At 40.7% G+C, this 24,378-nt stretch overlaps 1 protein-coding gene across 1 annotated transcript in view; it reads left to right on the forward strand.

Annotated features, from left to right (window-relative positions):
* kiaa1109 (KIAA1109 ortholog) overlaps positions 1-23,698 on the forward strand; it is a 103,104-nt gene extending 79,406 nt beyond the window's left edge. Inside the window, 22 exon segments of the mRNA XM_051941604.1 lie at positions 237-505; positions 683-898; positions 1,184-1,364; positions 1,465-1,654; positions 1,998-2,159; positions 2,292-2,431; positions 3,913-4,108; positions 4,606-4,668; positions 4,671-4,805; positions 5,037-5,213; positions 7,366-7,503; positions 8,007-8,252; positions 8,330-8,483; positions 11,422-11,579; positions 13,117-13,306; positions 13,799-14,016; positions 14,397-14,648; positions 14,762-14,965; positions 16,467-16,661; positions 18,383-18,517; positions 19,229-19,400; positions 22,757-23,698. Of these exon segments, the coding sequence (XP_051797564.1) occupies positions 237-505; positions 683-898; positions 1,184-1,364; positions 1,465-1,654; positions 1,998-2,159; positions 2,292-2,431; positions 3,913-4,108; positions 4,606-4,668; positions 4,671-4,805; positions 5,037-5,213; positions 7,366-7,503; positions 8,007-8,252; positions 8,330-8,483; positions 11,422-11,579; positions 13,117-13,306; positions 13,799-14,016; positions 14,397-14,648; positions 14,762-14,965; positions 16,467-16,661; positions 18,383-18,517; positions 19,229-19,400; positions 22,757-22,973 (4,008 nt within the window). The 3' untranslated portion in view covers positions 22,974-23,698.
* The last annotated feature ends 680 nt before the right edge of the window (positions 23,699-24,378 follow it).

The raw sequence follows: 24,378 nt of genomic DNA on the forward strand, positions 1-24,378 counted from the left end.
AAGAGATTTGATTTTTACCATTTAACCCTGAATGTCAGAAGTAATGGAAAGAAAATAATTTGGGATCAGTGTGGTCCAATCTACAGAACACTACCTCCTCCAAAGGTGTAAATCCATGGCTAGATTCCTACTTAAGACATCAGCTACATCTTCAAGATTGTTGGATTGATGTCTCTAAGTAGGAACACATACAAATTGTCCTCTTTCTGAGTTTGATTCTCTGTCCTTCACTGAAGTTTCCTGAAGAGACAGAGGGGGACCTGTTGTCAATCACTGTTGATGAGCCATCCCATCCTCATCATCACCTTCACCTTCATTCTCCATCCGTTATCGAGGGCCAGCACTCAGTTTTCAGTGCCCCCGGCACCCCTGCTGTCTTCTCACCCGCACTTCCCTTCCAGCACGATGACATGAGGCGTGATGACCTGTCCTCTTCGTCCTCCGAAGACTCAGAGAAGGAGGATGAGTTTGAACGAGAGAGACCAACAAGCTATCGGAGGCCTTTGTGAGTTGTCTTATTGTTTTGTATTTGTCTGCTCAGGAGTTTCTGTGATGAATGTGAGATGAAAGGGTCACCATTAATCTCATGTTGAAATGTGTTTATGATTCAGATTTCCTGCTATAAATAATGTGGTGCAATTTTCAACATTAACTCAACAGTCCCTTTCTTCCTGCTTTTCAGCCAAGCATCTCACAGGAAGTCCTCAGGATTTTCTGCTGTGAGTCAGCTGTTCAGCGAGCGCTGGCCGAGCACACCTGCAAACCGCAGCTTCAGTGGCCCAACAACTGAAAGAAACATCGACTTCGAGCTTGATGTCCGAGTGGAGATAGACAGCGGGAAGTGTGTCCTTCACCCCACAACACAGCAACCTGAACATGAGGACATTTCTTTCAGAAGGTGTGGAGAAAAGCTCACTTTCTCAATCTGAAAACTATTGACTTTTATCTTAAACGTGACTCATGTTTCCTGCAGTTCTTTGCTCTGAGTCATTTTTGAAGTAACAGTCAAATCAAACTCTACAAAAGCAGATAAAATGGTATGCTGTGCCTGAACAGCTGTGACAGTTTGTTCTCAGGGGACAGAAGAAAGAAAACTTTCTATATTCAGATAACTAAACAGAATGCGGCATAAGCACATCTTCTTCATATGACAAGACTTGTCTCCCTGTGGGTTTTATGATAGGAGCTGTGAACGCAGTCTCAAGAGTCTGGACCAAGAGTCTCCCCCAAAGAAGAAGAAGCTGCAGCCCACCTACACTTCCACCACCCATCTCCTAGCTGGCAAGAAATGTCCTTCCTCTCTGCAGACCAAATCCAATGACATGGAAACCACAGTATTCTACATTCCAGGAGTAGACGTTAAGGTCAGCTTCCTCCGCAGCAAGTTTCCAATCTGTGTTTAGATATGCTAATGCTATTTTGGTGCTTTGATTGTGCTTAATTATTTCTTTACCTTTCATACAGTTGCACTACAACTCCAAGACCCTTAAGACGGAGTCACCCAATGCCTCGCGTGGATCATCTCTCCCCCGCACTCTCTCCAAAGAGTCGAAGCTGTATGGTATGAAAGATAACGGCCCTCCCAACCCTCCCAATGCTGTCCAAAGCAAGACTAACTCGCTCCTACCTCCCCCGCCCCCACCTATTCCATCAGGTACTGAGGTTTCCCTCATTTTTAATTGCATGCCCTACCTCCATCCGTAATCACCAACACTAGAGCGGCACGCATCTTCCATCTGATGATTTGTTTCTACGTGTGGACCACACCGAATCAAATGCATGCATTCATCCTTTGTTTTAAGGCATGAAACTAAAGGGCACCTTTGATCAAACGAGTTCATGCATATTGATGCACAGCACAGAGGAAAAGTCATTTTTTAAAGAATTACCCTCAGTTTGATTCCAGTTTGTTTTAAGTTCAAGAAATTAACTTTCAAAAGTAATGTAGATGTATAAAAGAGGCTAGAAATGACTTTAACTTTTATGTGTCTTTGTAGCCAAAGGTAAGAGCAGTGGCGGGGTAAAGACGGCCAAGCTGTATGCCTGGGTGGCCCTGCAGACTCTGCCAGAAGAAATGGTCATCAGCCCCTGTCTGCTAGACTTTCTGGAAAAAGCACTGGAGACCATTCCAATCACTCCTGTGGAGAGGAACTATGCAGGTTTGTTTGTTTCCAACACCTGAGTGGATCTTTATGAACCCTGTTCTTAGGAGACATACAACAACACCTAGCTGTGTGCCTGGTATTCATAGTTAACTTATTTTTGTGCTGTTTTTGTGTATCTGCCATCAGCTGTGGCTTCCCAAGAGGAGGACATGGGTCAGTTTGATACGGTGGAACCACTGGAAGAATCAACCACCTCCCTAGTTTCCTCCTCCACGTCAGCCTACTCCTCCTTCCCCGTGGATGTGGTTGTCTACGTCAGAGTCCAGGTACTAACAATCTGAATGCTGCTATTCTTATACTTGAGCTCCCACAGAGCATTGTACTGAACATTGTATGTGTTCATGATTCAGGCACCAGTTGAAGGGTTTATTTGTGCAGTATCACTACTTAGACTTTTGTATAATGTCAATTTTAGCAGTACAGGCTGCCTTTTAACAAGTCATTGCAGTAGCCATTTTGCTTGCTATTAATAGTGTTTTAGTGAAATATCAGTTGTTCTCATCTCTCTTCCTTCAAAAAAGTGATAGAAATGATAAAATATCATACAATTTATTGGAACCTTTGCTTTTTTTAAACTTTATACATCTCAAAACACTATTAATGTTCTGGGATTTTTAAGAAACTGTCTGCATGAAATGATCTACCCTGTCCAACATGATGTTTTTCTTTAAGCAGTTCCATACATCTTCTTCAATCTCTGAAATACTTGCATACAATATAGAAATCTATGGCAAACCATTTCAACTTTTAAAAGCTGAATTGGATATTTATTGCAGATATCTGTAAATCTGTTCTTCTTAAACAAAATTAACATTTCAGATCTGCACAGAGTCATTCTTCGTGTTACAATTTTCTTTCCACATCGTTTCTCTTCCTTGGACATATGGCATCAATTTGACCATTCAAGAGACATTTCTCATTACAGATAACTACAATTTAGCTGCAGATATCCACCATTCATATTGCAGATAACAGCAGCTCAGTTATGACTAGTTGTAATTCCATAGTTGTAATGTAATTACTGCTATCCTGAATTACAGTTTTGACTTAGTACAAGGATGTTGCAGATATCTGTAGTTATGTCTGAGGTGGGGCTGGGCGATTTAATCAAATTAATTCGATTAATTCACCTTTTTAAAACCTGATGATTTGAAAATTTGCCAAATCGTAAAATCGAGGCGAGCTTAAATATATAACAGTACAGATTCTTCTTCCACGACTTGTGCACTGGCGTTTGCTTCCGCCTCTCATCTCCTTCCACCAAAACCCCGTCATGGCGGACAACAGCAGACGGAGAGTTGGGCCTCATGTTACATCAATTATATGGAAGTGGTTCGGCTTTGACCAGACTGACACAGAGCAAACTACAGTCATGTGCAAAGTTTGCAAAAGTACTGTGAAAACGAAGAGTAGCAGCGCAACTAAGCTTATTCAGCACCTCCGGCAGAGGCATCCTAAAGAATGGGAAAAGTGCCCACAGCTATGGGAGTGCGGCATGGCTAGCACTAGCCATAGCAAACAGACCGCAAAGCAACAACAAAAATCGATTAAAATCGTAATCGTCCAAGATGACTAAAAAAAAATTCAAGATTTTATTTTTTGGCCATATCGCCCAGCCCTAGTCTGAGGCCACGGCAAGTTGAAGGTGGAGGGAACTTGCTTTTCAAACATACTACAGCACAGTTACATACTTTACTCTTATGTGAGAATTTCTGCCTGTAATATTGTGTGTCACGTTTGTTTTCAGCCTTCACAGATCCGCTTCAGCTGCCTGCCCGTGTCCAGGGTGGAGTGTATGCTCAAGCTGCCCTCTTTAGACCTGGTCTTCTCCTCTAACCGTGGAGAGCTGGAGACCCCGACAGGAGCTCACCCCATAGACGGATCCCACCCTCCCTCCTCCACTCCACCTGGGCAGCATATCCCCAAACCAGCTCCCAGCAAAGGTTTGCAGAGCATGACGTAGCACTTTGTTTTGCTGGAATAATGGCGCTCTAATGTATGCAGAGATATGTGAATAGAACATTTGCAGTTGAAATCTTTTAAAGTCTAACACACTGTCAGAATATCTATTAGCTGTCACTGCATGGCATGTCTGGGCCCTGTACAATTCAGTGTTGCTCACAGCTTGTTCTCTTGCATTCATTACTTTGTTCTCCAGTCAGTCTTTTTGCCAGATGATGCAAGTCCTGTCGTGCTTTTGTTGTTTGCTACCGTATAGTGCATCTCGGGTCCTATTTTTTTACTCGGTCTTGTCACATTTGTGATAAATGCACAATTTGGATCTCTTGCTCGAATTAGCTAAATCTAATTCTGAGATTGTGTTCTTGTGTCAAATACACTCTGCTGTTTTTGTAACAGCTATATATATCGTTAACGCATTTATGTGACTGCTTTCCTTCCCTCCTACTTTGTTTTTGTGCCCTCCTCTGCCTCCTTCCAGCATCTCCATTGCTGGGGAGCCCTCTGGGCAGGAGCCGCCACAGCAGCAGCCAATCCGACCTCACGGGTCCCCCAGTAACTCCTCAGGCCTTAGCTTCACCGCCTGCATGTCTGATTTCTCCCTCTACGTCTTTCACCCCTACGGCGCCGGAAAGCAGAAATCAGCGGTTACAGGCCTGCCTCCGGGCCCAGGGCAGCTAGGTATGGAAATCTTCTGGTAATATTCTTATGTGCTAATGATACACATTTGCAGTTTTTCACGTTTTTTTTTTTATTATTATATTTTTTCTTTTACTGTGAATTGGATTTCTGTAAAATATTGATAACTTTGTGCTTTCTGCCAGTTGTCAGACAGTATTATGATAATGGCCATCATAAATCAAATTAAAGTTTAATGATCACAGTACTTCACAGCTGTACTTTTTCCTGCAGGTACAGTAGATGAGGAGCCGTCTTCAGTGACAGGAAGAAAAGACTCTCTAAGCATCAACCTGGAGTTTGTAAAGGTCAGCTTATCTAGAATGAGACGCACCGGAGGCCCCACCTTCATTGAAAGCTTTATTCCTGGTAAAGGTGGAAAAATGGACACCACCCTGATCAATATCTCAGGTACACTGTCATCACCAGAAAAAACTATTTCTCCATTAGCAATACCATTCATTATACTGATGTCAGTCAACATCTGGAGGAACCAGCTGGGAAATTAAGCTGGGGGTTTAATCAATTTTATGGATATGCAAAAGAAATATTAATGAAAGTCATAAATCTGTGTCAAAGTGTGTATTGCAACTCAAATGAGAATTCTGTTGTAGGTTAGAACATCAACAGTGTTATTGGATGACGACATTTTGTAAACAGCTTCAGTGCCTTAGAAACTTCAAGACTGCAGTTCAGAGAAGCTGCTGTTGCTTCTTAAACTCGTGAAATGCCCATATCTTTATGTATTTTTTTTCTTTTTCCATGTTTTTGTGTGTTGTCCATAAAAAGAATATTATTATTAATTTTATTATAGTAACAGCTTGATGTGTGAAACTACTGCATAGTGTTAAATATTCCCTTGAAGAGTCCATCGTGAGCTTTTTGGGTTTCACCTTTTCTTTGTGTGTGCTTTTCTGGCCATTTAAAAAGTCTGCAAACGTACAAAAAAAAAAAAAAAAAAAGAAGTGCATGTCCAAAGGAGGTTTTCCCACACAAGACATATCTGCATCACCATTTATCTTGGGGTGCAATGAATAATCCAAATTGTTGACAAAAATCAATTACCAAAGTAGTTGAATAGTTAGTGACATTATTATGTGTAATTTTAACACCAATTCAGATTGCTCTGACATAAAGGCATTATGCTTGTGTGTGTGTGTCACTACCTAATGTATGCTTATATAAAAACAAGGAGCACCTTCTCACAATCTGGGGACATACACAGAAAGTTCATTAATGACCCAACACAGGAGAATTGGAGGAAAACTGTAAAAAAAACAAAAATGTACCCATGTCTTTTGTCAATGTATTGCAGTCTTATGGCCTACTGAAACCAAGTTGGCCCTCCATCAGGTTTAAGCATAGAGTGAGTGTTCTAAACTACAGTTACAATGAGGGGATTTGATGAAAACAGATGTCATCTATGGAAAGTTCACCAGCAACTCTGCCGTCAGTCTGTTACTGGTCAGTCCATTAGCAAAAAAAATACAAAGACTTTTCACCAACCTTCTCTGTCCCTTTACCAGTCCTGTGTGCCTGACAATCAGTGTGCATATGAGTGTGCTGAGGGCAGTACAAGTTTTTCACATAATAAAGTTACATATGGGAAATTGCATGCTGAAGCAGCAATTCTCATAAACTCACATACAAGGATTACACAGTACACATCCAGCATCTTTATTGTCTTTATTGTTACTTAGCACATGCTTTAAACAACCTCAAGCTAAGTTTAAAAGCTGATGGGTAAGAGCCATTCAGTAAGTGTGCGATTTAGAATCAGAATAGTCGATTCTTCATTTTAATAGTCAATAGATCATTCAACTGTCGAAATAGCTGTTGCAGCATGACATGTGACATATTTGCAGAACACCTGCCGAGCAACTAATTTGACATACCCTCAAGCAAAGTAGAAGAGGCTGCCTCACTGCCATTATGTTGTCACTGGAACTGCTAGAGATGTGAGGTTATACAGAATGTATAGAGTAGAGAGAGGCTTACAGGAGGTACTGCAGCAATACACAGTAAAGAAAAACAATGTGTTTTTGAATATTACAGCCTGTAAAAATATTCTACTTAATCCCAAAAATGCAATTGCATACCTGTAAATGTACATCATAGGGGCTCGTTAATCTGTGAATCAAACAGCATTCTTATATTACTTTGTATAGTAATTGGATTTACAGCCAGGATATTTGAAGTGGTACATTGTACAGCAGAAGTGAAAAAGTGAATACTTTTAAAAGTAGGATCTTTAGGGAATACAGTATTTAGCAATGCTTTCAGAATCTGTTAAGCAGCACCACTGGATGCTACTCCAAGTTAAAAGCAGCGTTTGAAATCTCAAAAGGAGTGCATGAGCTGATGAATGGGACACTTTACAAGCACATAAATGAGACAGAGGGGAAAGTGAACTGAGAAAATGTCCCCTTCCAAACTTTGCATTTCAGGATGCACAAGTGCATATTTTCAAAAGTAAATTTGTTTTAGGAGGGATTTGCAGTGTAGAACCTTTTCAAAGGAGTGCTTTGCATAAATATGAACAAATCTGATGTTCTCTTCTCAGCTGTGTGCGACATTGGCTCGGCTTCCTTCAAGTACGACATGAGACGACTGACCGAGATCCTGGCTTTCCCAAAGGCCTGGTACCGTCGGAGTATTGCCAGACGCCTCTTCCTGGGAGACCAGACTATCAACCTCCCAGGTGACTGCTCAGAAAGTGCACTCAGTAGCAGGGATGGCTTTGTGTGTTGTTTACACCATCATACTGTGTGTATGTACTAACCTCAGCTGAATTTGTCCAAAAATAACAAAACAGCAGCTGTGTGGCCAACTCTTTATTTGCTGTTACATTTCAGCTTTTATGTGACATCTGACGTAGTCAAAATAAGCTTTTCTAGGCTTCTGTCAGTGCTCCTCTTTTCTTAAAATAGTCATTACTGATGTGCTTTTTCAAACACTTGACATTTTTGGCTTTTATATGAATCTTAATATAATATTTGAAGTTAATGAAACTAAAAAGAACATGAAAGGATGAACTGTTTAACAAATTATTAAATATCCATCTGCTACTACTGACCTTTGTGGATTTAGCTTGTGCTCATTTTTAATACTTTGTCTCACTGAGCTTCCTTTAACCCACGATACTACATTGAAATTTACAAGGCTGTCCTTTACTTAGATCTCCAAACCTTTGTTTTGCTCCAGCCTCTGGCCCCGCCACTCCTGACTCAGCTGAAAACGTCACCCAGCATCTTTCCCCCGAGTCTAGCCGAAAAGCCTACTGGAGGACCTGGGACGGCAGCACCGGCACACAGCACATGCCTCAGTCTCCCAACGTCTTTTCGGAGCATTCCACTGGAAGCAACATGTCTCCAAGCAGCCTGGGCCACCTCAAGTCCCCTGCACAGGGTCGCACCAGGAGCGTCTCTGATTCCTCCGCTCCAAGGAGAGGTACAGGTTTTATAGTTTTACAGTTTTTAGAAATGAATGGAACGGTTTTTACCTAATCTTTAGTTACTTTTGTCCAGATTCGGTGACTAAAACATCCACTCCCTCCTTTGGGAAAAACGGGAAGGCAGCGGGTCAGCAGGGGTCTCCGTGGGAGACTCTGGTGGTGTTCGCCATCAACTTGAAACAGCTCACCGTCCAAATGAACATGAGCAACGTCATGGGAAACAACACGTAAGTAATCACACTGTCCTTTTAACTGTGCAGACTGAAACACAGAGGGTCACATAGACAATAGGGCAAGCACATGGGATCAATCAGGATCGAATTCTGGAAAAATCGGGTAATTATTAGTATTTTTACAGCTTATGGTTCTGAGGAGTAGTGCAAATTTGGAGATTTTTTTTAAAGATGGCATGTCTTTCCAGCCTTCTGGCGGGTTAAGGCTCAGCGGGTTAAACACACAAATTGCTTCAAATAAATGACTCTATATTTATGTATATTTAAATGCCTTGGTTGCTGTTTGCTGAGAAGAAATCACAGTACAATGAAAACACATCCAAACAACTTAGGGGAAGAGAACAAAAAACATTAAGAAATGAATAAGCAGGGGGATTATGTCATCATTAAAGCAAAACAACAAAACACTAATTAAATGGATGAAAGATATTTTATCTAAGAGTGTCTGATTTATTTATTATTTTTCTAGAAAACCACATGACCTAGTTAAACAAGCGTGTTCACAATGTGGGCTTCCCCTCAGAAAAAATCAAGATTAAATGAGTCTTCTGCCTGTTTGTTACCACAAGTACCTATTTTATTTTATTTTAGCTCATGAATTCTAGTATTCAGCATCTTATTTGCAGCAACATAATAGATGATACAATAGTTATCAAATATTTAAAGATAAACAGACATCAGTTTTATTTCCAGCTTCCACCCTCTGAGCTTGTATAGATAAATCCACTGAGTGCTGCTTAAAATTGGCTTTAAACTTGTGTAAGTAAAAATTCTGTTCAATGAGTTGAGGAAGGTCTCTTGTCACGTGAAAATCTACAATAGCTTATGTGAGAGATAGCCCAACCAAAAGATACAATACTAGCTGGAAAACACAACTCTGATGTGAATTGCAGTCAAGAAAGTAAAGTGAAAAATATAAATTTAACCCCAGAGATGAACATTCTGGTTGAGATAAACATTGTCAGCACTGTTTCTTGTTGTTTTTTGTTTTTACATTTATCAAAGTAATTGGCTGCTACATTGGTGTACATATACACTATATTGCCAAAAGTATTCACTCACCTGCCTTGACTCGCATATGAACGTAAGTGACATCCCATTCCTAATCCATACGGTTCAGTATGACGTCGGTCCACCCTTTGCAGCTAGAACAGCTTCAACTCTTCTGGGAAGGCTGTCCACATAGTTTAGGAGTGTGTTTATGGGAATTTTTGACCATTCTTCCAGAAGCGCATTTGTGAGGTCACACACTGATGTTGGACCAGAAGGCCTGGTTCTCAGTCTCTGCTCTAATTCATCCCAAAGGTGTTCTATCAGGTTGAGGTCAGGACTCTGTGCAGGCCAGCCAAGTTCATCCACACCAGACTCTGTCATCCATGTCTTTATGGACCTTGCTTTGTGCACTGGTGCACAGTCATGTTTGAAGAGGAAGGGGCCAGCTCCAAACTGTTCCCACAAAATTGGGAGCATGGAATTGTCCAAAATGTCTTGGTATGCTGAAGCATTCAGAGTTCCTTTCACTGGAACTAAGGGGCCAAGCCCAGCTCCTGAAAAACAAGCCCACACCATAATCCCCCCTCCACCAATCTTTACACTTGGCACAATGCAGTCCGACAAGTATGGTTCTCTTGGCAACCGCCAAACCCAGACTGGTCCATCAGATTGCCAGATGGAGAAGCGTGATTGGTCACTCCAGAGAACGCGTCTCCACTGCTCTCGAGTCCACTGGTGGTGTGCTTTACACCACTGCATCCGACACTTTGCATTGCACTTGGTGATGTATGGCTTGGATGCAGCTCGGCCATGGAAACATGTTCCATGAATCTCTCTGCGCACTGTTGTTGAGATAATCTGAAGGCCTCAAAATCCACTGACCCCGCTCCGTCAGTTTACGTGGCCGACCACTTGGTGGCTGAGTTGCTGTCGTTCTCACATACTTCCACTTTCTTCTAATACAGCTGATAGTTGACTGTGGAATGTGTAGGAGCGAGGAAATGTCACGACTGGATTTGTTGCACAGGTGACATCCTATCACAGTTCCACGCTGAAATTCACTGAGCTCCTGGGAGTGACCCATTCTTTCACAAATGTTTGTAAAAGCAGTCTGCATGCCTAGGTACTTGATTTTATGCACCTGTGGCCATGGAAGTGATTGGAACACCTGATTCTGATTTGGGTGAGTGAGTGAATACTTTTGGCAATATAGTGTATCTCTCTGGGGTGTCTCTTCAGCTACACATCCATTCAACAGCTGATATTCCAGCTCTTGTGGCTTTTTATCACCCACTCTTATGAGCTCAGTTCATCTCTAGTATAGTGTCGTACTTTACTGGTCACCACAATATGCAGTCGTTCCAGTTTTTATCTCGACAGTTGAGGCAGAACTGCAGAAAATCCTGCTGATTCAGTGACAAACACAGCACCCTCATAAGTAACTTTTTTATGAGCTCTGCATCATCATAAAGGTAGTAAACATCCTCCACTCTGGAAATGTGTGGACTCTCTGAACAACACGTCTCCTGTCTCGTTCTCACAAGTCCGAGTGCAGTCGACCTCTGAGCTGCAATTAAATAATTTATGACTTCAGGATATTCCGCCATTTTGAAAACATTTATGCATAGGTGTATGTAGCCTGGGGAAAAAGCAAGAATCAGATGTACAAATAGATTGCATTTAAATGTAAACAATGTTTGTTAATGAGAAGTTGAACTGACACATAATAATGACAAACCAGCTGAAGTAGATAATAATGTCTGAGCTAATAAATCTGACATATAAACAAGTAAAAAAAATTAATACTCGAGGTTGGCTGCTCTTTTTGTTTCAGTTTCCAGTGTTTATTCCCGGGAAACTTCTTGCGATGAGTCATTTATGTTTCATTGAAAGCCGCTCTACATTATTCAGTAGCACTCACAGTTGTTTGCCCCTGCAGCTGGACGACCAGCGGGCTGAAGAGTCAGGGCCGACTGTCTGTCGGCAGCAACCGGGACCGAGAGATCAGCATGTCTGTCGGCCTTGGCCGCTCCAAGCTCGACTCCAAGGGTGGAGTGGTGGGTGGCAATATAGACGTGAACACCCTGGAGATGGTCTGTAAGTAAACAAAGAATAGACTTTTCCAACATCTGGTGTTTTTCAGCAACTCATTAGCAACTCTTGTTCTAGTAGAAAGTAAGCTGTGGATGTGGAGCTGTAGTTCTCACATAACTCTTGGAACAGTGCAGCGATAACATGAACATAGACATAAAACTCCTACATAATTTACTATACTTTATACTCTTAGACGGGAGATTTGTTTTATATGTTACATCTGGTGTTTAAATATGCTAATATGCATCATACATGCATCTGTAAAGAGAAGATCATTTACAAGTACAGAGTAATCATGTTAATGTATGTCCTCTGCTTAACATTTAAATTTTTAAATTGACTGCTTTTGTATGAGTGCAAAACAGCATGAAAATAAATCAACTCACTTTTTTAATTCAAGAGGTGATGAAAAGAAATCCAGAGACTGTGCATATAAAAATCAAAAACTACACCTAATTTAAATCTATCTTGGTAGTGTCCTTGTGCAGCAACATATTGCTCCCAGTGCTTCTAACTGGACGTTGTGTTTTGTAAATAGCTCAAGCACCATCTGTGGCGAGCACAGGGTCTTTTAATCTATGTCAACATGATGATCCTTGAACTTGAATTACATCTTGGGGAAAGGGAAGAAGCGATAGAGAGCCAAACCTAGTCCATAGGGCAGATGGAGAGTGAAAATTGTGTTTGTGTACCCAAACAATATGTGCAGAATCAATGAGCTGTGACTGGGCGCACGGTGCATTGAAGCACCCACTTACCATCTTGCCACATTTAAGGTAATTTGTGCTGAATATTCTGCCTCAGACACCTCAAGACTTTCTAGTACAATTCTGTGTTGACAGTCTGTCCCTAGGGGATTCATTCTACGGTGTGCAGCCATGCAAATATTTAAGGAAATAATTAGCATATCCCTGACATGCCTTGTCCAGTCTTGGAAACCGGGTGGTCTTTTACTGTGAAAGCCGTTGATCTTCTCTTGGTGGCAGCTGCAGAACCACCTTCCATCACCAGTGATGATCCTCCATATGAGGGTCAAATCATCCCTGCTGCTGACTGACAGAATATGATGGTGGTTCAAATGCACACCAACCAGTGGTCAGAAAAATGAGTGTAATACAGGTCCTGATGTTGATAGGATGGTGTTATGGAGTCCCCTGATTCATGGCAATCACTGCTGGTACATGCTGCTTGTGTGGCATGTCTTATGCATGCATGCTGAAAACTGCCTCACAACTTGATGACTGCACCACATACTGATTTCATTACGCAACCCACGATCTTCAGTGCGTTTAAACATTTTTACCGACAAAAGGTAGAAACAATCATACAAATACAGCAATTTACTCATTTGAATGATTTGCTTGTTTACGTTGACTACCTTAACATTTATTTCAGTGTCACACTTTGTCAGAGTTTGACAAAGTCATATTGTTAGTTCAGTTTAAAGTATATGTGCCTTATTTTCAGTTTCTGTGCGTGTGTTCCTGTAGAAGTGGACAGTCAGTGCTGCAGGGCTAAACATTGATTGTGTCTTCTGTAGCCCACATCTCTGAACACCCAAACCAGCAGCCTAGCCACAAGATCCAAATCACTATGGGCTCCACGGAGGCCAGAGTCGACTACATGGGCTCCAGCATCCTGATGGGAGTGTTCAGTAACGCTGACCTACAGCTGCAGGATGAATGGAAGGTCAACCTGTGTACTGTTGACACCAGCATATCAGAGAAAAGGTATGGTATGATGTCTGCAAATTGTAATTAATCATGATTTTAACACACTTAAACATGCGAACAGCAGTCAACAAGATCACATGCCTTTCACACCTGACAGCAGATTTTGGGATTTAGAGTTTAATATAATGCTTTCACTGTTCCTTAATTTCTCTGTAGTTTCTTATTTAGCTCTCAATGTTTGCGTCAAGAGCACTTTAAGAAGCAAGGGATTTCTTTTCGGAATGCTGGTATTCAGTTTGACATTTATTGTCCACTTTTGGAAATGCTTGGCAAGCTAACAGAACAAAATGACTGGAAGGCATATGTTTATGTTTGATAGAATCACTAAAGTGGTGAAATTACACCACATTAGGTGTGGTGGATGTGCCATTTTCTTGAATTTAAAAGCCATTTGTAGCCTGCTCTTTTTCACGTGTTTCCTGCGACTGCTTTTTCAGTCATCTGTTTCCCTGTTTCCATCGTCTCTCTCCCCGTCTTCCCTCCTTCCAGTGAGATCTTCGTCCACGGAGATTTGCAGTGGGACATTTTCCAGGTGATTATTTCGCGCTCCACCACACCAGACCTCATCAAGATTGGCATGAAGCTGCAGGAGTTTTTCACTCAGCAGTTCGACACCAGCAAGCGGGCCCTGTCCACCTGGGGCCCGGGCTCCTACCTGCCACCCAAGACCCCCGTCATGAACACTGAGAAAGGAGGTGCAGAGCTTTGTAAGTATACCTTTTTTCCATAATGCTGGGTGGCATGACTGTAGAATAATAAGATATGCACAGCAAGTCGTGTTGATTATAGGAAGTGAGATTATTTGTAATTGTAATATGCCTAATTGTATACCACTTATTCAAACTGTTGACAAGGTTGTTCAGCAGCTGAATGTAATCAGACATCCTCATGAGATAATCAGAAACAAAAAGCACAAGCAGCATAAATTTAAAAAAATGAGGCTATTGAAGTATAAAACATGCATGATGCATAAAATCTGATCCTTTTATCACCCTCAGCATGCCTCATGTTTCAGTGAGAGTGATTCTCTTGGCCTGCATCCACACCTCTCCTTATTTTATGTCTACTAACCATCTTTGTCACACAGACGTGGATGCGGCCCATCACCGCCATTGGCCTGGGGTGCTGAAGGTAATCGCCGGCTGCCACATCTCCCTCTTCCACGTGCCTCTGCCTGAGGACACCGTACAGCTGGGCGGTTCAATGAGCCTCCATGGCAATCACATGACACTGGCCTGCTTCCACGGACCCAACTTCCGCTCCAAGTCATGGGCTTTGTTCCACCTGGAAGAGCCCAACATTGCCTTCTGGACAGAGGCACAGAAGATCTGGGAGGATGGTGAGACAAAATGTTCACTTCAGGCTCTCCACTGGAAAAAAGGGAATTATTTAGACTAGACATTGAGCTGAAAAAATCATTACTCAGCTGACATTTGTATCTGTTGCATCCAGGCTCCAAGGATGACTCTACCTACATTGTGCAGACACTGGATTTCCATCTAGGTCATAACACTATGGTGACAAAACCATGCGGTGCCCTTGAAAGCCCAATGGCCACCATCACAAAAATCACTCGCAGGCGACATGAAAACCCTCCACATGGAGTTGCTACTGTCAAAGAATGGTTCAACTACGTCACTGCCATGAGGAATGAAGGTAACCATTTCTATATGCCCATGTTGTATGTGCTCAAAGCTCTGATACTTAAGCAGAAAATATGTTCAAGTAGTTTCAGTCTGTTGTGGACACCTTGTAGTATTATCTTTTCCTTCACCATCAAACTGATATATTGCTTGCTCATGCCCACAAACAGCCAACCATTCTATAGTCTTTATGTAGCGTTTCAGTGGATTATTATTATTGTCTATGACGGGGTTTTAAGGAGACAGGAACTAAGATGATGTTGAGGCCAAACTGAGGACCTTGAACTAAGCTGCATTAATCATCAGTGTAAGTTTTTTGACCTGTAAATCAAGCAGATAAATAGTTTTTCTTGGTTTAGAATGGATTTTTGGGGGGGCGATTACACACAACAGTAAGCAGAATCAGTCGGTATACAGTAGAGGCAAGTAGTCTGTGTTAACCTGTTTGACAGAAATCTATGCTTTTTTTTTGGCAATATAGTTAACAAAATGTCTATTGTGCTTGAGTTCATTAAATTCTAATCCACAAAGCTGGTTAAATGAAAATTATGTGGAATCTTCTCATTTTGCTTCTAGTGATCCTCCTTTGCCTCTGGCTAAAAAATCTTTACAGGACACCTAAACCTTCTCTGGGGACACTGAAAGTCCCCCGAGATCTATGTCAGTAGGACTTTTGACTGCTTCGAAATGTAAAAGTTTCCTTCAAATTCACTTTTTCAGTATGTGGAAACACGTTTGCTGTTTGGGTAAATAAGAGGATCTCAGTTCATGCTCGCAAGATTGTAAGCGTGGAATATACCCATTTGTATTGTCAAACTAATATTAAATTCAGCTGAACAGAACTCATTTTTACTTGAACCGGGACTGTGGATCGTCTCTTCTATTACTTTAGCATTAGGAAGGAATCTCTTGACACCTACTATGAACAAGAGAAACAATGATCAAGACCAAGCACTGCTGTAATTTACATACGAGCATGTGAGTGTTGTTTTCTACAAATGGGTTTCAGTTACAACAACCTGATCCACTTATTATTAGGTCTGTATTCGAACTGATATTGATCCTGTGCAGTGAATCATGCACCTCAGGCCCAGCTAGTCGAGTTACTGATATAAATCCAGTGAAGGCAGGACTGTAAACACATGTCAGTGTGATGTAGCAGCACCTCTCTAAAATGTTTCAACTAATATTGAACACATGGCTTTAATTAGCTTCTGAGCTAATTTATTAAACAGAATTAGCGTAGCTTGGTGTACCTAATCAGGTGGCAACTGAAGAATGATTACTTATCACTTAACTTTTCTCAACTTCAGATAGCTCATACTAAAAGAATACAGTGGGTTTTTTTTAGATTTTTTTTCCACAGGGTTTACTTTCTCTCAGCCTTGCAGCTCCAGCCTGTTTTTTCAAATGTAAAATAGCTGCAGATATCATTTAACGAAGCAGAAAGCAGAGACGTTTATAAATGACCTTAAACTCAATAGAACTGTGACGTGTTTTATCTCTTGTTTCAGAGCTGAATTTGCTCAGGAATGTGGAAACCAACAACCAAGAGAGCGGAACGGCTGCTAAAAGCTCCAGTTTGCTGAGCAGTTTCCGCAGCTCCTCCAGCTACAACCATGAAACCGAGACCATATTTGCACTTCCCAGAATGCAGCTGGAATTCAAATCCATTCATGTACAAGATCCAGATGAACCTTTACTAACAGGTAGGATCTATAAGACAAAAAACCATCTGGTGAAGTCTGAGTTACGTCCTTTTATCATGAAGCCACAACAGTTCTGCTTTGTAATAATCTATATGTTCAAAGAAAGTGTGTTTTTATTGTAATTGGTTCATAGAAATGTCAATTCACACCTTATCTTACTATGTTTGTGTGTGGTTTTGGCTGTTTCAGAGTACAAACTGTACTTTTTTTTTTAAACTGATATTAGTCTTACACAGCAAATCATGCAGGATTGAGTAACTCTACTTGGATTTCTGTTCTTTGCACAAAGCTGTTTAACAACCAGCTGCAGTGAGTTAATATTTTTTGCAGCTTTAAGCATCTCCTGTGTCTGCCTATAATGGCCATCATCAGCACATTAAAAAAAATAAAGTATTTTTAAGTTCACACTTCCAGTGTGAGCACACAGCGTACTTAGGACCTGCATAGTTTCATACGCAGCATGGATTTGGGACACAGCAACGATCTTTGACATTAAAGGAGAACTCAGATTTTACACATCAGAGTGTGTTCATAGCTGTGGGTGAGTACTGTCCAATTGCATATGTGGAAAAATGTAGTATACACTCTTTGTGGCTATAGTGGAAGCTGCATGAAATCTGATGAACTGCCTCAAGTGAAAACACTCTTGAGTTGGTGTTGGGTGGAGCTGACAAGTATGAAAATACAAAAAAAGCCAGTGTGGATTTTGAACAGAAAGTGCGCTGGAGTCTGTGTTAGCTCTTACTGGAATAACATAATGGATATACTGTAGTGGGTGTCAGGTTTTTACTAGGAAAAAGAATGGGTTGTTGTTGACTGCATGATTGCAACCTCTTTTTAAGTGTCTGGCAATATGATTGAAGTGCAAAAGGTCGATCCAATAGAAGTCCCTTTGTCTTAACTGAGAAAAAATGAAGAGCAATGTGTAAATCTGTGCTCTCAGATTTGCCCCACTGATTTGTAAATTTTGCTCACGGATTTGCAAATGACTTCTCTCTTCTTTAGAACAATGACTGAATCCAGTCCCACTTGCCCAGATCTTTTGCATTTAATGCTGTGCTGTGATTTCCATTGGACATTGTACAGCTTTCATTTGGTAACACTGTTTTTATCGTTTTTCACACTGTTGAAATTAAAGCTGCTTTAAATGATCAGTTAGTTGTGAACTATTAAATTAATCACAATCTATTCTGGTGACTGATTAACTGGTTTGAAAAATGTGTTTTGTCTAAATTGTCGATCCCAATTTCTTAAATGGGATTTTTTTTCCTGGTGTCATTACTCCTTCGTGACAGTAAACTGAATATATTTTGGTTGTAGACAAAACTATACATTTGAGGACAATATCTTGAGATTCGGTAAAAAAAAACTAATAAATTTCACAATTTTCAGACTTTTTATAAACCAGACAAGTAATCATTTAATCAAGAAAGTAATCAAAAGAATAATAAACAATGAAACTAATTTCAATTTGTAACCTTACTTGAAATGGCCTGGACTAATTGTGGTTCTGTAAGGAAAGAAGTTGTTGTAAATCCCTGGGCACGGACTAAGAACCTGAGAGCACAAATTTACACATGGATCTTCTTTTTCCTCTGCTGACACTAGATCAAAATATACAAAGCCGTCATGCATTAAGGATTTTTTTTAATCACACCTTGAAAATATAGTCACAGTGGTCCAGATCATTAATTCTTTTTTGTTTTATTCACTGGTTTCAGACTCCAACAGCAAACCCAAAGTGGAGTGCAGCGTGGTGACGGAGTTCACCGACCACATCTGTGTCACCATGGACGCCGAGCTGATCATGTTCCTTCACGACTTGGTGTCAGCCTACCTGAAGGAGAAGGAGAAAGGTTTTGTCTTTTAAACCGTCTCTCATTTATTCATTTATTATTCCATACATTGAGTCAGCCAGAAAATAAACAATGCCTAATCAGCTTAACTGCCCACAAATTCATCACACATTTGGTCATGAAGGGCACATCAAGAAAATGACTCATCAAACTAGTCGAGGAGGAATGACAAGATGCAGCACATCTGTCTGCCTCTGTACCTGTGAAGCTGTTTGTATGCTGTTGGACACATTCTGCAGAGCAGCATGAAACGCAGGCAGCTGAGTGTTATTTTCGCTCACAGCGGGGAGGTCAGGAAGCCCAATGCAGGCAGCATTTTAATGGGTTTCACATTGTCACAAAGGAACAAATTAGCACTCTTTATGCCGCCAACCCTGCATTCTTCACGACAATTAAAATATCGCCATCACTTTGTTCTGTTGATTCTGCAGCCGAGTAATAAGAGAGCAGAGGCGGACGTGAAAATGTTCATCAGTGTTTGATTAAGCCTGATTAATTGAAGTAGGGCATATGGGTATTTGAATGTGAAAAAAATCTATACTGTCGAGGTCCCGGCTGCACTCCGGGGGATTTTAATGAACGTGTATTGTGATTTTCTTCTGGATATTGTTGCTGAACAGTGTTTGCCACTTATAATGAAAACTCGAGGGCAGTGGAGCATTTCAAAGCAACAACCTGATTGCCTTTCTCCCTGTCCCCTTGTGTCCTCAGCCCTTTTTGCCCCGCGGATGTTCGCAGCTCGGCCGGGCCAAAAGAGCCCTACGGCCCTGCACGATGAAAGCTCCTCAGACAAGGACAAGGACAAGGACGATGGCATCAACTACACTACAGTAGACTGGAGAGAGTTTATGTGCAACACCTGGCACTTGGAACCCACTCTCAGGTCAGTTCCGCTACACAGTTTTGTTTTTGGTTTTTTGGTTTGTTAGACGCATGACCAGTCAAACTGAGTCACAACGCTCATTCATGAGTAATACTCATTTGAAACCGGCAGAGGAGAAAATGCAAAAGTAGAAAAGAGCATTTGCAACATCAGTAGAGACCTTGTGACAGCGGCAGACAGTGATGCACAGGCCAAACATGCAAATATGAAAAGCTGTCATTCATCATCGTGTGAAACTAAAACTTTTTTAACAATAAGAGTAGTTGGTATCCTTTATTGTTTCATCTATAGTATTGCATTAAAATTCTTAAAAGCCAGTTCCGCTATTTCTGGCACTAACAGTAAAATATAAGTCTTTTTGTACAACTAAATTTGACCTCTTTCTGTTGTGTTTGTTGAGTTTTGTGGGTTTTGTCAGATTGCAGAGATCCTCCTCTTTTCTGCTCAACTGTTAATCTACTGAAGCGCGGATGAGCGACAGCTTTGTATTGAGCTGTGTTAGAAGAAGTAAAAGTAGTTGTAAAAACTGAGACAAGGTGTGAAATGTCGATGCAGGCAAGTGGTTTCAGTCACTGCTGTCTCATCTATATATTGTAACAGTTTTCATCGTGCATTAAAGCTCCCATATTGTGCCCCTTCTTAGAAAACTAGCGTCTCACACATCCCCAGAGTGTGTCTTTCTTTTTTTTGTTTTAAATTCTGCAAAATTGGTTCATTTTGCCATGACTTTATAACCCCTAGGTTTGGTCCTGCTCTAAACGGGCTGTTTTAGTATATTTAGCTTTAAAAGCAACTGAGCTGCTGCTGTCTGTGGCCTCTTCAGCAGATTATCTCTGTTTCTGTGATTGATGATGCCGACACGTCAAATGTAAACATTGGCTGAGGTTAGGTTACATTGAAGCATAACAGGCAACATGAAAACACAGTAACCCACCTCATTTATTAGTTTTTAATTGCAAGTTTCCACCTTCTCTGAATGCCTTTTGCTACTGTTTTATACCGTTTCTGGCCTGTGGATAAACGATCAAAGCTAATGGTAGTTTTTAGCCACATTAGCTGCAAAACATGCTAACACTTTTCTTTTTGTTTTTTTCTTGTTCTATTGTTGTGCATACGTTACCATCAAGAGTAAAAGTAATCCAGTGCGTCTTCAGTTTCTAGATGCTGGGAATGTTTGAAGGCTCTTGTGTTCGCTCTTGCAGCCAACAGCAGAAAATTTGTTGTGCTTTGCTTGAGATATTTTAGGGTTAGCAGAAACAGCTATAGAAAGTGAGTAATCCTAGGTGGACTGTGAGGCACCTGCTAATTCTGAATGGCTCTCCTAGAAGCAGTGGACGGTGAGAGGGCAGGAATATATGGACATTTTTTATTTAGCTGGATGTCTGTTGGTTTTCTGTTTATTCTCGGATACTGGATAAAGTTATTTCTGGTTTGTAAACCTGGGCTGCTGTCTAGTTGAGCACAGTTGAAATGGTTTTTTCACCTTATTTCATGTAAGGTTTCAATAATTGTCCTGAGTTACATTCCTCTGCTGGTAATGAGACCATTTGGGCTGAAATAATTTGCAAAAAAAAGAACAAATTTATTCTTTGTGGCTTTCAATCTCTTCTCTCAGTTCAAGTTTTAAAAAATTCTCATGTAATTGGCACAGTTAAGTTTTTTTTATGAGAAGTTGGAAAGTTTACTTTAGCATGTTTTGTTTCCATCTGGTGAAAACAGAAGTCTGACTGAACTGGAAAATCTAAAATACTGATCAAGTGGGAAAAAAAATAGCAGAAGATTAATTGCATATTTACTATATGGCCAAAGAGTAAACAGATAATGAAATGAGTTATTCATTACATACGCTGCCTGCATTGGACCGAAAATGACATCAGGTTTTAGCTGTCTGTCTTATTCATAACACAGTGCCTGTTCTCAAATAGCCACCATTAATTTTCTTTTTTCTGTGCAACATTGAAAAGTATGGGATTTAATTTTAGTAAATATCCTGATAAGTACAAGAAAAAGAAAGGAGAGTTTGGAAGATATTTCTATTTCCACAGTGTTTTACCCTACTGTGTCGCTTAAAATATCAAATGAAGAATTTCCAAAACTAAGCTGACCACACAAGCAGAGTGTTTGTCGTGGTGTTTGGAGCAGGCAGCCCGTGCAGCCAAAATGTTTATCGCTGTGTGGGTGCTTGGAAACCAAAGTGAGCTGGATGTTGTCAAAGGCAGAGCAAGAAAGTTGACGAGCGACTGAACGCTGCTTCTACATCTGTACGTCACAGCCTGGAAAGCAGCTCTGCTCCCGGAGACTTATGAGACCAAATTACTTTGACAGCAAATGTGGTAATATTTTGTAATTGTATACATTCACAACATCACAGATGACCAATTTCGAAGCTTGCCTGAACATGCGAGTTGTTCAGTGATGCAGTTCAGAGTCAGAAAAGTTAACTTCATCACTGTCTGCAGCCTTTTCTGTGTTAACAAACCTTTTTTGATGCATTCCTTGTCATTTCCATGGACACAGTAAATAAATAGGGCTACACAGATGCAGTGAAAATAGATTATTGGACTTTTTCCAACTAATTCTCTATTCCCTTTTGTAAAAGAGACTAAAAAACAATGGGGAGGACAATAACTTATTCATATTTATTCAATATAACAAACAATAAGAGTACAGATAGCTGTAGCCGTCTGTCGATACTGTTGTTCTGCCTCATTGTTTACTGCTTTAACTTTGCAGCTTGGATACAATGCAGTTCTGAGTTTGGTGCTGATTGATTCATATGAGCTGCAGGACCTGAAGCTCCAATCTTCTGGCTATTATCTGACAACATAATAGCATACACAGTCTGAATGTAACCTACATGCTCACAGTTGGATTTTAAAACCATTCATTTACATAATAAACATTCAGTTATTCATACTCAGATGTCAAATACAGTCTAAAAAATCTACATAGAAGTGGGGAAATTTGAATGAGTAAAATAGTGCCATACCAGTGTCAGAGCAAGCAAATTAAACAAAAATTTGTGTCAGTAACCACACAAAAACAACAAAACTTGTAGTTAAACTAAAAGTCAAGTTGCAGCCAAAACTCCAAATTTTTATGTCACGGATCATAAATTTGAATGAAAGAGCTTTACAATCTGCACAGTATGATGAACCCTCTGTTCTTATAGCTTTGATTTTAAAGGAAAAACTCCTCAGAAACTCTATAACGGGGGAAAAAAAAATTGCACCTGTGAAGGAGATCGACACTATAGACGGTGAAGATGACCGAAGAAAATATGGCAAACATGGATGAAGAACTTGATCGTGTGTGATACACGTTTAGCAATGACTTCACTTTTTGTCTACCTTCAGGCTCATCTCCTGGACCGGGCGAAAGATCGACCCTGTGGGTGTGGACTACATCTTGCAGAAACTGGGCTTCCACCATGCCAGGACTACAATTCCCAAGTGGCTGCAGAGGGGCGTGATGGACCCGCTGGACAAGGTGTTGTCTGTGCTCATCAAGAAACTGGGAACCGCCTTGCAGGACGAGAAGGAGAAGAAGGGCCGAGACAAAGAGGAAAACTAAGGAACCGAAACACTAACCCCACTGGAATCAAAGCTGTGCATTCGTTCTCTGCGGGTCTCTCACACTGGATTGCTGTACTACAAAAGGTCACTACTGTACAATATGTCTGTCAGATGTTTTACCTGCTCATCCCTGTGAAGTTCAGCATAGTTGTTTACCGTGGTTTGTGCCACTAGCAGCTGTGACTGAAGTGTTTTGCACCGACGTTATTTTCTGTACATTTTGAACAAAGTAGCAAAAGCTAGCACTGTTTGACTGCTTTAAAGGTAAAACCCTGCCTCTTTTACCACTTGTAAATGACCTTACTGAAACTGCTTGAAAGTTTATTTTAAAGCTTACCAATTGTTCATGAGAAATGATTTCTTAAACCATTGCCTTTTCTTTGTTTCCCATGGAACACATGGTAGGTATGCTTTATGTAATTTATAGCGTAGCTTTATGATATTTAAGAACAGTTCAGTGACAGTGTTCTTGACGTGAACAAATAAATCCTGGGAGGTCATGGCACATCATCGGCTCAGTGACAACGATGACATCAACCTGTAATTTTAATTTGAACCATTATTTATGGGTATGTGAACGCAAAGTGTATATGAGTATTAGCTTGGTGTGTCAAGCTTCTTTTTGTGTTTTTTTTAATCCACACAGTAGAACTAGTGTATATAGATAAATTTCTTAAATGTGTTGATTTCTTAACTTAATAAAACTGTTGCCATTCAGTTTTAGTAATGACGCTGAGCTCTGGTGTTTTTCAGGCTCCGTGTGGTCTCCACTAATACTTTAAATGTTGTGATGTTTTTTTTCTTAAAGGGGCGTGCCACTGAATTTACTCGTGAAGGCAAGTTTTTATTCATGATGTCACTGGGAGCAACACTTCTGAAAAAGTATCCCTGATGATATCATACTGATGTCGTCGGTGTTATCTTTAAAACCGAAAAAAATGCCATTAAACCTGACATTTAGCAGGTATTTTTGAATGCATAGGACATTATTTTGGCTGCATTATGCAAACCTGTTGCCTCTTTGGAAGACAACCTGCTTTTCCACTCACCCAACCAGTTTTTAGTTTTTAACATTTACTTGAACCAGTTAACGATGTTGCAGACGAGTGCGTGGAAGACAAATGGTGTGTCACTGGCAGAGTCAGCGATACTGATCCACTTTCGGTGAAATGCGGTGAATACCTATTCATGCTCTGTTAACTGTCCATCCTGTGTTCGCTGAAACAAATTCCAACATTTGCACAGAACCCCGGCTCTGTAAATGGGAAGCAAACAAAGTGCCTGACTGATCTACACAATGCTATTCCTGCGTGTCCAGTGCTTGTTCAAGTTTGTGCACATCCTATTGGAAAAGGAGAACAGTGGAGCGAGAAGGTTGGTAAATCTGACAGACTCCCTTCATC

Source organism: Acanthochromis polyacanthus, chromosome 1 (genome assembly GCF_021347895.1).
Source record: "Acanthochromis polyacanthus isolate Apoly-LR-REF ecotype Palm Island chromosome 1, KAUST_Apoly_ChrSc, whole genome shotgun sequence".
Lineage (NCBI taxonomy): Eukaryota > Metazoa > Chordata > Actinopteri > Pomacentridae > Acanthochromis > Acanthochromis polyacanthus.